The 16,205-nt window shown below is 33.1% G+C and overlaps 2 protein-coding genes across 2 annotated transcripts; one reads left to right on the top strand and one right to left on the bottom strand.

Annotated features, from left to right (window-relative positions):
* On the top strand, positions 2,569-4,836 carry LOC109348638 (F-box protein At5g67140-like). The gene is made up of 5 exons (XM_019589147.1): positions 2,569-2,782; positions 2,872-3,018; positions 3,628-3,763; positions 4,097-4,195; positions 4,579-4,836. The coding sequence occupies exons 1-5, from the start codon at positions 2,694-2,696 to the stop codon at positions 4,741-4,743; spliced, it is 636 nt and encodes a 211-aa protein (XP_019444692.1). The 5' UTR covers positions 2,569-2,693; the 3' UTR covers positions 4,744-4,836.
* LOC109348636 (histone-lysine N-methyltransferase CLF-like) lies at positions 6,022-14,872 on the bottom strand. Its single transcript, XM_019589144.1, has 18 exons — positions 14,500-14,872; positions 13,494-13,595; positions 13,062-13,387; positions 11,976-12,137; positions 11,031-11,115; positions 10,701-10,856; positions 10,563-10,610; positions 10,422-10,493; positions 9,987-10,337; positions 9,643-9,836; positions 8,810-8,945; positions 8,487-8,710; positions 8,150-8,281; positions 7,354-7,444; positions 6,944-6,991; positions 6,739-6,867; positions 6,574-6,651; positions 6,022-6,460 (listed from the first exon to the last, which is right to left on the bottom strand). The coding sequence occupies exons 1-18, from the start codon at positions 14,560-14,562 to the stop codon at positions 6,269-6,271; spliced, it is 2,589 nt and encodes an 862-aa protein (XP_019444689.1). The 5' UTR covers positions 14,563-14,872; the 3' UTR covers positions 6,022-6,268.

Here is a 16,205-nt window from a genome sequence, read left to right as displayed (position 1 = left end):
TTCCATTAGAGGTTATACTATTCGTGATGGAATTACCCTGTTATACAAATTTGTACAATTGTACCGAAAATGAAAGAAATTATAGTCTCTCTGGTTGGTTTTGCTTTGTTACACTTCTCACAAATTTTAGTATTAGCAGTCCTATGCTTAACGCTCTTTAACTCCAACCTATTATGTCACTTGTTTTTATCACATCTAAATCTTAATAATCTATCATTCACCCACTAAAGTAAAAGTCATATTTGCATAAACCTTTATGTAGTAAATGTGAAAAGTAATGTTGGATAAAACTAGTATATGAGAATATTATCATAATTATATTTTTTAGTCAACAACTTTCATCCATTAGTGAAACTAAAATCTGGTTGTTGTTGTTTGTTGTAGCAGTGAGATAGAGACCAACAACAATGCTAGCTAAACTAGAATTGAAGACACTACAATGACAACATTTCTCCCAAAATTACAGAAAAAATATATGTTCTATATATAAATAAAAATTTAGGGTTTGTTTGGGAACTTGATTTTAGAGGGGAAGGAAGAGAAATGGAAGAAATTATAAATATTTTGTTCACTAAGATAGGGTTTCACCGTAAGAAAAGTTTTATTGAGGTTGGATGTAGGTACTTTGGTTTTTCTTTTTCTGATCGACAAATAATAGTATTTGTTTTGGGTGAGACTCAAACCCTCATCATGGTGAGATTCGTATTCATAACTTTTTTTATTTCATTCCTTAAATTGTTTCATTTTAATTATCAAATCACCTTATAATTCGTACTTTAGTGATCTCTTTTCTTAAAAGATCAATATTCAGATACACATTTGATTAAAAAAAACAAAAACTCACCTTATTACTCAAACTAAATACAACCTAAAATTTCAGAGTTGAGCATTAATATCATGCAATTTCAGTTTTCTCCGGTCTTGGAAGTAACATAGTCCTCAAAGACCATGTTTGATTTTTCTAATTTAAAAAAGAAACTAATCCTATATCAACCCACTACAGTCCTGTTCTCAGTTTATTATTGGGCTGAACTGGGCTTTCCATTTTGATTGTACATTTAATTTGGGTATCCGATCACGAGGCTCATAAGCAACTTGTACGACCACAAAAAAAGAAGGTGATAAGTAACTTTTTATTAAATATATTACTTGAGATTTAAAATATAAACAAATTCTTTAAAAAATTATAACGAACATGCTCTTGTGTGCGTCACAAAACTCTAGTTTTGAAGTTTTCTATGTAAGAAAAGTCTACTGAGAAACGTGACGGAAAAGAAAAAAAGAAGTGAGGAAACTTTCCAAGCTTATTATCCACTCAAATTATTGCAACTTTACTAAAGGGTAAATAGTAAAAGACCGGGTTGAGTTAATAAAAGCCATAGTTGCTCATCTCTTATCACTTGAACTATGTTCAATTTTTTAAAAGTAAGAAACAAAGTCAAATAATGTTCAGCTGTGCTGTTCTATTACGCAATAATTACTATGGGTGTAGCAAACTAGTCTTCGAAAATGTTTTAGACTATTCCAATTTTACAAAAATTTCCATACAAATTCAAACTGATATATATTAAATATAGTAAATAATAATATATATTTTTCCAATAAACTCTCCATCAATTTCTCTACTTATCTACTCAAACCAAGAAGGGTTACAATTGGACTGGATATATTTAGGTAGTGTACTGTTCACACCCATTTCGTTCTGTCATTTTGAAATCCAAACTTGTGTATATACTTACTAGATCTGCAAAATGCTTGAGTACCAATAAATTAAGAAAATATTTAGCCAAATTTATAAACAACTTACATATTTCCGTGTTCTTTATAATCATGTGTATTATTTTAGATGATCAAAAGAAGAAAAAAAATGATAATAATAATTACCAAATTATCAAAATAATATTACATCCAATATGTTACCAAAATATATATATATATATATATATATATGTATGTATGTATGTATGTGTATGTGTGTGTGTGAATTGTGCGTTTTGGTAGTCATTATCCAGACCCATGCAACTGTAAATTCAAAATATTCATAGCCTTCCTACTCAAGCTTATGCACCATTTGTCTTCGGCCATTTATTTACCATTTTACCCATCATTTCATTATATTTGAATAGAGATCTTATTAAGTAATATTTTCTTTGTCAACTGTCACATCATTAAATATTAATTATCCTACATTTTGTTATCAGATTTTTTTTAATAAAGTTATTGTTTCTCATTTGTAAAAAATGATACAAATTAATACCATTTATTACAAAGAGTTTCAGTATCACTCCCAAATTTCAAGTATTTGAAAAGAAAAAGTTTCATAAAAAGAATTCAATGATGGACGGGCACCTTTTTCCTACTAATAATTAATATACTTTTCAAAGCTCTCAAATTAAACAAAATAGATAGAATCCAGAATCTGAATCTGCCAGTTTCTAAAACATGTTTTTAGAATCTGCCTATAAATAAAAATTATAAATTGCGCCGTGTTACTTTTTATAGTAAAGAAAGTAAAAAAAGGCAGAAAGTACGTGGCATGAGAAAACTTTTCCTGTCATGTTGTCGTATATAATATTACCTGCTAACTTGACAGAACCAAAAAGCCAAAAGCAAAACTCATTTCCTTCTCAACAAATTAAAACTACGTAGAGTTTGAGGTTGTCCTGTTTTAACATTTAACCTCTGAAGATATTATGGAAGTTGAAGCAGAGATTGATCGTTTACCTATAGACTTGTTGGCTCATATATTTGTTCTCTTTAATTCATTTACTGATTTGGCACAGTAAGTTCACTCCTCAATCCTCATCATTTATATATGACTTTACTAATTGTTATTGATTATGTGGGTTTGTGTGTATTTATATTTACAAGGGCAAGGGGTGTTTGCAAGAAATGGAAACAAGGGGTGAAGGTATCACTGGCTTGCAGACACAATCTCAGTTTTGGTGGTTGGAAAATGGATGATGATTCCGCTGCTCGCCTTGTTTCCCATGCCTACAACCTCAGAAATCTCGGCATGTATGTTTATGTTTATGTTTTCTTATTATTCTATGCCTTTTTCTAATCATCGATAATAAGGTAGGTGGGCATGTATGTTTATGTTTTTTTCTTTCTAATTAGTGATAATAAGGTTAAGGTAGGTAGGCATGTATGATGTTTTTGAACATCAAAGTGAAAAGTTGATTTTTTGAGCTTTGAGAATGACCAAGTTCAGGACATGTTTTTTTGGAGATAGATGAATAGTTGAGCGCTGGAAATGTCTGCTTAGTTTCAAAATATAACTTTTAGACTTGGTCTTTCAGATATTCAATACATAAACCATTAACTAGCCTTGACCGAAGAAGGGAAATTTGATTCTATAAAGCAAGGTTAGGGGGAGGAGACATTATTGAATAGTCTCAGACCAATTTCCCACCATCCATGATATATCTGCATAGTTAACTTTCGAATAATTCACGTGGCATGTGATGTTTAACACCAAAACGAAGCAGTAGTAGATTTTGAGAGTTTTTCACTGGCTATATTAGCAGAAGAATTGAGGTTATTATTTGTATTTTGTATGATACCAAGCATCCAATATCTATGATCTAAGATACAAAACATTTACCAATCTTGTGTATATTTCAGACCAAGGAGCCGTTGGAGTTGCCAAATAACTGATGCTGGCCTTCGCAGAATCTCTTCTGCAAGGTGTGTGAGCAATCTCACATCCTTATCATTGTGGGGTTTGACTGGGATCACGGATGAAGGTGTTGTTCTACTGGTATGTCATTGTTCTGTTTTTGGAACTTACAATCTTGGGGTTTGATAAATTCTGCTAGGGGGTTATACATGTAACACACAAAAAAAATACAAAATGAGAAATTACATCACTTTACTATAAAGCAGTAGTTGTGCTAACAATAGCTGCTGGGATAAATTGATGTGTGCTTTGGGAATTTGAGGCAGTCCATTGTTAACAATCACACCATGTAGATAGTTATTCTAGCATTTGCCATGTTGATGGATGGTTATTTTAGGTATTTCTACATCTTTTTTTGAAGCAATTTATTAAAATTATAATTCATTCTGCTTCTCTGTTTAATTATTCTAACAGATTTCCAGAACAACATCCTTAAAACATCTAAATGTTGGTGGCACATTCATTACAGATGAGTCTCTGTTTGCCATTTCAAGAAGTTGTCCAAATTTGGAGGTAAGTCACAAAGAAATTGACCTTTGTTTATAATTATTATCCTTATCTCATCTGATGAAGAAAAATAGAGAGAAGTACCTTGGAGTAAAAGCCTCTATTTGAAACTCATGGTCAAAGGAGAAAAATAATTACTCCCCAGATATATAATCTAGGAATGGTGTCTTACTTATCTTACTGCATGTATTATATACTAGATAGACCCATCATTGATGATTCTAAATATGATCACATTGACTCTATTTTCCCATATGCAATTATAGAAAATGCAACATAACTGTGACTAAAATTTTGGACCTTGCATCATTCTTTACTTGGATGATATATTTTTAGTATTCCTTTGTAGAAATTCATGCCATACATGATTGCTTCTTGTTCTTGTTCAGACCATTGTTCTGTGGAGCTGCCGTCATGTAACTGAGAGTGGGCTTATTTGTCTAGTTGCTAAATGCCTCAAACTCAAATCCATTAACTTATGGGGAACAAGAGTTCCTGTGGACTGCCCTACCAATTTACTTATCCTAAATCCAGCTCTTCAGATAAAAGTTTAAAACTGGACCCCATATATTAAATGATGTCCTAGGTGCTGGTCTTAATTAGCAGAGTTATTTTCAGTTTTACATGTAGATATTATTTTCTTCTTGGGAGCGACACTTGTTGGGAGGAGTAGTCACACAATTCGAAAGAGATTAGTTCCTTACCTAAAAATGTGAAGAGATACTCTTGGTAATACCAAATATTCAGCTGAAAATGTAAATCACTTCCTGGATAGAAGATATTATGATGTAATTCCTTTGTCAAAACAACATGTAATTCAATGTTAATGGTCATATAATTCTGTTATTGAATACATAAATATTGGATAATATTCATCTCATATTTGTATATCATATTGATTTTAATTATATATATATATATATATATATCGTGTACGACAATAATCATATGTGAATTGTAGTAAAATACATTATTGATAATCATATCATTATGTACTATCAACATATGTTGGTTTAAGTGGTATATGTTTAATTCTCCTTAATTAAGATATTGAGTTCAAGTCTTGTGAATGAAAAACATCTGTTATGAGAGCCCTACATACCTGTAGATATTTTTTGGCTCGGACATGATTACCTCCAGTGCGAGGATACATGTGGAAAACCAGAAAATATCATTATGTAGAAAAGCAAAGCCATGACGACGTATCAAGACTAGGATTCCAGCACAATTGGAAAATTTCTTCTTTTCTGTAGCAGCACGGAACCCCTTGTCCATGATAACTTGTATAATTGTTAGCACCAGAGTGATGATTAGGGCAATCTTCAATTAAACCCAACTCCATATCAAAAGGAAAGTCCTTCAACCTCCTTACGCACAGTACGATACGAGACATTACAGTAGAATTGCATTTGCCCTTTATCCAAAGCCAAGTCCTGATTTTATTTTACTTTAGACATGTTCATCTCCAAAAACAGCATAGTGCAGAACATGTATTGCAGCAGTATTGGGATGGGGTATGTATGGTTGTTCAGAGCTTTATAAGTTTGGGTAGTAGTTATATGCTGAGTCTAGATTCTTTCATCTGACTGTTTCGAGACAAATGTTTGTAGTTGTTCTCTTTTATGGGTCTACTTCCGATACCACTTTAATAAGGATTCTTTGTTTGTCTTATAAAATAAATAAAAAAGTGTATTTAAAAAAGTTTTATCCTCTGATTTAGTGAGATAGTAAAAAATAACTGTTGTTTTCCCATGAGTATTCTTTTATCCTATGATGTTATTATGTTAATCATGTTATACTCTTACTTGCATTGCCCATTCACCCTTGCGAAAAAGATAATGGGGAAATTTTGAATCAGTAGGCTTGTCTTTTCCGTCTTGGGTAACAAATACAGTCAGCTAAGACATCAAAATGAATTGTTTAAATGTAGTTAGTTACCTAGGCAGCAATAATTGTGCATGACCTTGCTACGAACAAGAAAAACTACAAAAAAATATTCTTTCCTCTTAAATATTACTTCCTCTCCTCGTATGAAAGAATAACAAAAGAATTGTTTTTTAAATCTTGGATGAAACCTTGCTAAGCAAGCTTCTTTGCACGACCATTTGAGGGGGCACCATCATCTTTTTTTGAGCCAGATGCCTCTGGCTTCCGGGCCCAAGCAGGAGCCCTGTCGGGCTCATATCGATAATCATAAAACAGTTCCTCCCCAGCACCGATCCGTTCCTTGGCAAAAATGCCTACCCTATGATCCCCAGCAACCATAATAACCTGACAGTTTAAGCAGATATTTGTAAGTGACAGTGATACTGATTCCCTACGAATCCACTAAATGCAAAGTTAAATAGAAGTTGAATGATAAAAATTTGGATAAAACTGAATACCTTTGCATAGCAATTGGGATCAGGAGAATGGTTCGCAAACTTCAATTTGTCACCTTTACGGTAAGCATCAAGAACAAACTGCATACACAAAATCTTATAATTCAGACTCATCCTAAATTTGATACATGTGTATGAGACCCAAAAAACATAGTAATATAAACTTGCCTGATCATTCAGATTAAAGAGAAAAGATGAATTTTCACGGTCATATATCTTTCCTCGCTTATCTGCTTCCCGATGAGAAATTAACTCTCCAGTATACTCTCCAAGGTATTCATGCTTGGCAACACTATTCTGGAGGGTGACCAGATTGCATTAATGAAGGGAAATACCGCAAATAACCATATAGCATTATCAATTTGGCAAATACCTTTAAGAAGGCTCCCCAGCCAGATACATCAGATCTTCCAAGAAGAACCTGTAAGCAAGTTAGATAGAATTTGTCACCATTGCAACATAAGAGAAAGGAACATCTTAAAAATACAACTAAAACATGAAAGAGCAGACACAAATATTTAGAATGAAGACTGCAATATGGCATAGGCAAAAGTCAAAGCAAACTCACATGATCCTGTCAAATTTGCTCTCGATCATTAAAATTATAAGTCACACTGTTTGTATTAATTTTATAAAAGAAGGAATTCCATGAAAAATTAAGCAAATAGGTCTCATTGTACTATTCTGATAAAAGGATAAATTTTGAGAAAAGAAACCAAACAAGTCTGAACATCTATGGAACATACTAAAGATACGATAAAAAAAACAGTTGAAAATAATTACCCTCTGCTGTTGTTTAAGAAGAAGTTTCATGTTCCTACATTCATAATTATCACCTCTTTGGCTAGGAATTCCAAGAGTACCATCACCACAACTGCAACAACAACTCCACTCAAATAACAGAAAATGATAGACTAGAGATAGACTACTAGCAGTTAATACTTAACCTCATTGAGGAAAAGAGGAACACAACAAACCCAGAGAACGGATGTAAAACTGTTTTTTCCCCAAAAAACCTAATATGCTACTTAGATCCATCATTAAAAAGAAAACATGAGAAAATACAAATGATCACTGGGTTGACCATTGGCTGGCCAAACAGTCAATTTAGCAAATTTAAATTATGACCAAATTTACAATGATGTGGCAGGTTCAAGAAATCTTAAACATAAAAATTTAGAACTTAGCAATTAAGTATGCATGTCAAATCACCTTTCATTCAAATCATCTCTACACTCTTGATCAGCTACAGTCATTCTTAATAAATAATAAGAAATGATTTTCTAAATAAGTAGTCTTTTATCATTCATGCACATTCAAGTTATTATATATCCGACAGTTTCTGCAGTAATAACTCCCTCATCGCCTACACCTTATTTGTCCCTTTTCATCCCCTTAAATTTATCAACTAATATATAAGAAAACATTACATTTTTGTAAGATAATGAGTTCCAATAGATATGAGAAATCATAGCATGTTACCATTCATCACATATCATTAGGATTTAAAAGCAAAAGTTATGAAAGAAATGACCGCGCAATGCTACAACCATACCATCATAAACAAGTAAAATCTTACCTAACCCAACAATTCCTACAGACATCTGGATCACATTCTCTATCTGCCGCAAAGCATGGACATTGACGGCTTCGGCATTGACTCTTAGCACAATGACAGCCACGAAATCGATTCTTGCAAGTCTTGGGGCACCTTGATATTTAAAATATCATTTCACAGGTGAATGGTTATTAGATGCACATGCTGGTAGGTCAGCATGCCACGGGAAAATAAATATCATTCCCAAAATTTCAGAAAAAACCATGGCAAGCAGGCAATTACCAATTCACCGTAATACTACAATTTAGCATGTATCTCTTTTTCACTTAGGTTCTATTTGCACAAGTTAAAGGCTTACCCACAATACTTCTCACAGCAAGTTCCATTTAAAAGACAAGGGCACTGCTTTCCACAAGCTGTTAGGCAACCACAAGGATTGTACTGCCGGCAGGGCTGATCCTTCTTATCAGTAATCCTTTTCCTAATTGAATGATAGGCAGCAGATTTCCAGGTATACTTCAATCGACGAACTCTTCCTCTTCTACGTAAAAATCTTGACCTTCGCCTCACTTCATTATTACCCTTACATTCATTTGATGAAAACTTGTTAGCGTAAGCACTGCATGTAAGCAACAAAGAACAAAGCAAAATGTGCACAAACTATAATTGCATTAAATCAACCTTGGAATAGCCTTCCACGAATGAATTTGCAGCATCACCACCAGGACCTGACATCTTTCCATCTTCGCAATTAATGTGTTGGAATACATCCCAACATGTCTTTACACCATTTAAGAGATTCCTGGCTATTAAGCAGCTGTGGTAGAAAGAAAAAGGTGTAATTTACCAGGTGATTGACAGTCAAAAAGAAGACACGGGTGAGAAAAGTGAGACATTCAAAACTACATGTGAGCAAACTAAAGTTGACCTAAACAGCATGAGTCATCTGTATCTTACCAACAATCCAGGTCTCAAACACCCATACAGACCTCAGTTTTCACTAGATATTTGATAACTACAAAAGTGAGATATGGCCATGCTGCTAGTGCTTGTTTTAAATAACAAATGAATCTTACAGAGACTGGTTTTAGAAATAAAAAAATTACAGCCTAGTAATCAAGCCAGTGTCTGCATCTTGAACCAGATTAATTATGAGCCAGGCTGGACTGAATTCTTCCAAATTGTAACCAAGCATCCATTCCATCGACAATGACAAAAGACAAGTTTATCTGCATATTAACACTTGAGGGCAATTCTACCGACACCCAAATACAACGCTCATACATAGACAGATGGACCATCTGTTAATATACATCCAAAAAACATTGCTCACACCTGTCTGTTCATCCGTCTCAGTGTGAGCAATGGTTTTTGAGTGTAGATAGAATTGCCCTCAAACTAGTACACGCTTATATCTCATACTCAAGTATGAAATAATTACAACTTGCGTGCATCATAATATAAGTGGGAATAAAAACAGGTATCTCTAATCTATAATCCTAACATATATTCACCTGTTTCTACCAAAAATCTCCATTCCTTTCTCCAGAAGCCCTTTTTCAAGAGCTCTCCAAGATTTATTATCTGTGTATTCTTGTTTACAAATGTTTTCATCCACTAACCCTTCCTTCCTCATGTTGTCTTCACTGCTCATGACAGGCGAGTCAGTATTAACCATATCATTAGATGGTCGGTCAATAGCTTCACCCTACATTATGTAGAAATTATTATGAACAGATTTCTTCTAGATCTTCCAGCATTAAGAAATGTTACGGATTTATTTGATAAAAATACTCATTTCTTCATTATATTATCAGGAATTGAAATTAGATGTAATCTGAAAAGGATCATCACTCACGATGGAACCAGAATCAGAAGCCACTGTTTTCTTCTGCCGCTTCTGCATGCAAACTAGAACACGTTCTGCCACTCGTTTACTGTTCCTTTTAGTGATTCCACCTCTCCCCACAGGTTTAGATTTTGGCAGTGGCAAATGGGAAACTGAAACAGGGTCCCTCCCGGGACCATTCTCTGAGTCACTACTTTCAGAAATGTTCTTTGCATTAGATGAAGCACCTTCACTTTGGCTGCATTTCATCTGCCTTCTAGCAGAAGACTTCTTCCTTGATGAAGAACCACCAGAGCATTTCTCTTCTGCACCCGCATGGCCAGAAGAGGAAGCTTTAACAAACCTTTCTGATTTAAGTACCTAAAATAAGTCAAATTTGGGCAACTTTAGGAAATTATTACAGAATTTTTCAAGAAAGACTCCTAAAAACAGACAAATGCCTACCAATTGAAAACAATTTGGCCCACAAGGTGCAGTTTCAGTATCAGGAAGGATCCACATAGGTAGCTTATCAGCCTGAAAATGTACCGAAGTCAAGAAATATACAGATTACTTCATAAGAAATAACCAATAAGTAGAACTTACAGGAGAGACAAGATCCTGTGAACATCCATGTAACCTGCAATCAAAAACCTGTAAAGTAAATTTGAACAAGCAATAAGATATCAAGAGTAAAAGAAACTGCAAGTTATTCAGTGCCTGCATGGGGGAAAGAAAGCTTACAAGACATCGTCGGCAAAAAAGGTTGTCAAAAGAGTCAAGAGCTACTTCAAGATCCTTTTCCAGAAAAGAATTTCCATGTTGAGAATTATCTTCAGTATTTCCATTCTTGGAACCCCCACCAGCATTGTCTTCATTACTAAAAGTTTCATATCTTGCCTGTATAATATTTTGACAGTGTTTGATATATCTGTGTAAAGCCAGCACAAAGAAAATGGAAAACGCTGGACAAAAGCTTACACCACGACCAATTTTCATAAGAATATTTGAGAGGGAGATGGCAGAAGTGGGAAACAAATAAAGAAACAGTATAAGTGAATGACAAACATGTACCTTAATTTCACTGGCGGTTCTAGAAAAACATTGTGCCAGCGACTCCAGAACAATATCAGATAAACCAATTTCTTTGATAGTCATGCTGTAAAGTCAAACTAGACATTATAGAATCCATAAAAATGTCTCTCATGCAACAAAAGAAACAAAATATGCAATGCAATGCAATATAACATGGAATTGATCAAGTAGCATGCGAAATTGCGAACATACCATATTAAGGTTTCCTTTATAACATACAATCACGGCAGAAGGGTACAAACCTGATGCTGAGTTTCATGGAATTGTTTAAACAAAATAATATAGGCTTAAATATGTTTTTGGCTACCAAAAGTTTAGCGACTTTTGGTTTTTGTGCTTATATGTTTCAAAAGTTTAGTTTTAGTCTCCATCGATGATGAGTCAACACCACAATTGGCATCTCAGCATTTAGTATGACATGTGTCACATGTGGGTGTTAGTCATGTCATCATTAGAAATAGGAAATGCAACAAAAAGAAAATAACTGCCAATACATCTTGTCAAAATCTTCTGGATTAGTCAGGTAGTAGTCTAGTAAAAAAATGTTCCAATGCAAAACTAGAATAACTAGAAAAGAATAAAGTCCTATCATACTTTTAAAAAACTACTATTGTACTTCTAAAACAGTTAGCAATGGTATAATAGGACATGAATGCATTAGTCAGCTAGAGGCTAATGCACACAAACTATGGCCCAAACAACAAAGGGGGAATATGACTTCGGACTACAGTTAAACAACTGAAAAGGATTATAATCATAAAAAATGATACAAAATGAACTTCTAGCACATAAGCAGTTTTTTTAATAAGATACTAACAAAGGAAGAAAAAAATAAAGAAAAGCGCTTTAGTGCATAAATAGTTTATAAGTTCCAATATGAAAAAATAAGAAACAGAAAAAACAGCCAACAATAGCTATACCAACCGAAGTATATAATCTTCTGATTCTACAAATTCTCTTTTCTCCTCTTCATCCTCCATCACTTCCTCCTCACTATCACTGCAAATAAGTGCTTCTCCACCATTTTGGTCATAATAAATTCGTCTTCGACCCACCACTGACTGATCCTCTGTCATTCTTTGATTCCTGCAGCGGAATTAACATCAACAGCAAATATCTTTGAAGTTTGAAATATCACATTTTAGTCAATGAAATCTTAAGGCAGTGAAGCTTAATTAACAAATTGAAAATGTAAAATTACAGAAAGAAATTAGTGCCATGTGGAAAGGTCGAAGAAATAAGGAAGGGGAAAGAAACTTGGGTGCTTGACAAAGAAAACCATGGTTGTCCAATTGTATATCATAACACGTTTTTTTTTTTAATTTTCGGGTGACACACAAGTAGTAATGTACATCATAAGATACACATATAATTATCAATAAAACTTTTACCCTAGTCATAATAATGAAGATAAATGTGCAAGTCTCCCTCTCAAATGTATATTATATCTATCATCTATCATCATCATCATTTTAAATGTCTCATTCACTAAGTCTAGCAAATGTTATAAAAAGTTAAGATCGTTGATAAAAAAATGTTATTTTTTTAAACTTGTTGAGAAAACATCACTTTATCATGTGGGGTTGAATGTTTGATTGAACATTTTATTCGAGTGGGTAATGAAAAACAAAAATAATCTCAGAAGCAAGCTGAGGATCTAACGATAATGATAATATAAAACAAATATGAAGGAACCGAAGTATGGACGGTATGTACAATTACAAGTGGCCCTGGGGTATTGAACCATACTCTGACAACTTTTGATCTCGGGATGGTGATACTCATCACAATAGTAATGGAAGGATAAAATTTCAGTACATTATGTACAGTAGGAATTGAGTAGCATATAACAGTAACAACTATGAAGAAAACAATAAAATAAAATAAAAACATTTATAGAATGAAGATTGAAGGTTTTTTAAAAGCATTGCACTCACATCAGACCTTCTCAGGTTAGAAAAGTCTACTATTGTGAACAATGGGAAATGAAAAAAATATTATTCAGCAAACCTGTCTAGAAAAATCCATGTGGTGTAAGGAGGTAATCTTGTTACTGCAGGTAACTTGATAGGGCGAACAGCATTCTTTACAGCAACATTAGATCCTAGAAGAACTGCTGTAGAACCATGGTTGTCTTCAAGGTAGCCATTGCTCTCCCTATCACCAGGACTTTCATGAACACCATTGTGCATATCAATTGCTTCTTTTTGCCTCTTTGTCAGTAGGTCCAAACTTCTATGTGAATCAGTAACGCTGTAGGTCCTTTTGTCCATAGACATGTTGTACAGATGGTTTGTGACACCAATCAACTTCTGTCTATTTTCTTCCATTCTTTTCTGATATTCAAATGCATGTTTATTTAATGTTTCATGGGTTATAAGAACAAGCAAAAGGTCCAATCAAAATCAATTACGAAACACAATCATAGGTAAACTATAACACCTTTACGGAAACAACCCGCTCAGCAGCAACATGTTTCTTTAATGAATCAATAACCAGTAACACGTCTTTAACAGTGGGACTTGCATCATCCACTTTTCTTGTCTGCATTGAAACAAAAACAATATCATTCTTAAAACTACATTATAAAATAACAAAAAAATCAAGCGAATCTGCCAGTCACACTAAGCATGTAGAGTTTGCTGAATAATAATTCCAATGCACACACTCCAACTCATTAAACTGAAATCTTCTGTGACACTACCAAATGTTATAAGACTACAAGTTTCACGACAAAAAAAGCGTAGCAGGCTGTCGAAACGAGATAAGTGACCTCAAAATACCATAAAATCCAATGGCATCTCAAATAAGCTGTCATATAAACATAACGCAGCAACATCAACAGTCCCACTCAAAATTAGCAAGTATTTACTAAAACAATTACTTAGTTGTTCTATATTGAAATGGCAATAGAACTTGCATGGTATCATACACATTGATTGGCTGCATTGAAACAAGAACCCCATCCTACTTAAGAAAACATTATAAAATAGCAAAATCAAACAAATCTGCCAGTCCCATTCAGCATCTTGGTTTGCTAAAAAAATTCCAAAGCACAGACTCCAACTCAATAACTATAATCTTCTGTGAAACTACCAACTGTTATAGGATCAGATTAAGTGCCCTAAATACCAGAAAACCACGTGGAGTCGCTGATAAGCTAGCTTATCCACAATGTAGCTTATCCACAATCTATAGTCTCAGCCAATTTTAGCAACCATTTGCAACCACAAATAAAAAACTAAAAATATGTTGCAAAAACATAGTAGTTAAGTTGTTTTATATTGAAAGAACAGGTAGGCAACACAAATGGATTAAAAATTTGCAAATTAGAGCAATAACTAAAACGTAATAGAAGCTAAACAAAAAACGAGAAAAAAATAAAAGTGGATAAGGCAATGGATCGTGGAAAAGAGCGAGAAATCGGAGCTAAGCGTAGAAGGTATACAGAGGGGTCGATGAGAGGTTCTGATCTAGAAGAAGAGGCGGGAGATGGAGGAATCGACGCCATTGACGGTGGCAATGTCGTGGACCGATTTGGAAATGGTGAATCGGATCACGAAATTGGAATTGCTGCAAATAAAATAATCATCAATGTAATTTTAAGGAAGAGTTTGGTGAGGAAAGTAGAATTGGGCTGAAACTGAAACCCTAACACGTCTTCTCTTGAAGACTGAAAAGGTAAAAAAAAAAAAGATTTGGGGTCAAGCTTTCAATTTTTGCGCTGCTTTGACGAGACTTTAGGTATTTTTAATTTTCAGTATTTTATTTGTTGTTGGAGTCAGTGACCTGAATGGGGGGAACCCGATTTTGAATTTATGTACGCGTATACGGTACAAACAAACAAGTCCTTATCTATGTCCCTTTCTATATTTCATTATTTTCTTTCTTCACTTGTTTCTCACGATAAGGAAGACAATGAATGAACTTGAAAGTTAAATTTCCAAATAACGCGCTATCAAGGACAATAAGTGATCATGTTAATGGTGAATAAGCATTGGTGGTTTTTATGATAACTCGTTGAAAGATTGAAAACTATATACTCGTTGAAAGATTGAAAACTATATACTCGTTGAAAGATTGTTTAGTTAATTTTAAACGTATCGTCATTGTCTTAAATGAAAGATTGAAAACTTATATACATAGATATGATAGATATGTTCGATCCGGACAATTAAGATTAAGGAAACTCCCAAACACAACAAGCATTAGAAGTCAGTTTGGTACAATTTATTAATAACTGAACAATTAATGCAAGTGTTGCATATCATATCAAATGAAAATAACAAACAGATTGATTAATAAATGATTTAATAATATTTATACACTAACATTCTAAATGTTTTTTATACTGTTAATTATTTATTTATCATTCATTTGTTAATTAATATTGATTTTTAAATAAAAGTACTACAAATCAAATGTAATAATGTACTAATAATGTGATATTTTTTTACTACCGGTTCATAGTTTTAAAGTAATGTTATATCATCTTACTCACGATAAAGTGACACGTGTAACTTGTAAAACAATCATTGATAAATAAAATATCATCTTATAACATATATTATTTTACGGTGGATAGGATTATTACGATGATTTAGTAAAATGATATAACATTTTTAAACTCTTAATAAAGAGATGATGTAACATGTAAGTCCCGAGCAAGGCATCATCACTGTATTTATTACTTTTGTAGAGAATAAAGTAATATGATTTAATATATATATATATATTAATAGTATAAGAATTTTTTACACTGTTAGCAAATTATCTATATTAATTTATTAATTATCATTGACTTTCAAACAAAAATAATACAAATCAATAATAAATAAAAACTTTAACTATCACTCCATATATTTTAAACTCAAAATAATATGGGGTTCATCAAGGAGTGGGTTTTTGGCCATTTGGGTATGTGTCACTAAAAGACCAACCATCACTTTGGAAATTTTATTTGTAAGAGATTAAAATCTATGAATTGTGAATATGAAGTTTTTTACTATTTTAATACATCATATACCATTGATTTATATTATTTTTATTTTAGATTTAATGATGATTAATATGTGAATGAGGAATGATTTATTGATAATGTAAAAACACTTACATTGTCATTGTACACAATAAATCATATTCTTAATAATGTTA

The sequence above is a fragment of the Lupinus angustifolius genome, chromosome LG06 (assembly GCF_001865875.1).
Source record: "Lupinus angustifolius cultivar Tanjil chromosome LG06, LupAngTanjil_v1.0, whole genome shotgun sequence".
Lineage (NCBI taxonomy): Eukaryota > Viridiplantae > Streptophyta > Magnoliopsida > Fabales > Fabaceae > Lupinus > Lupinus angustifolius.
This window is presented reverse-complemented; position numbering and strand designations above follow the sequence as displayed.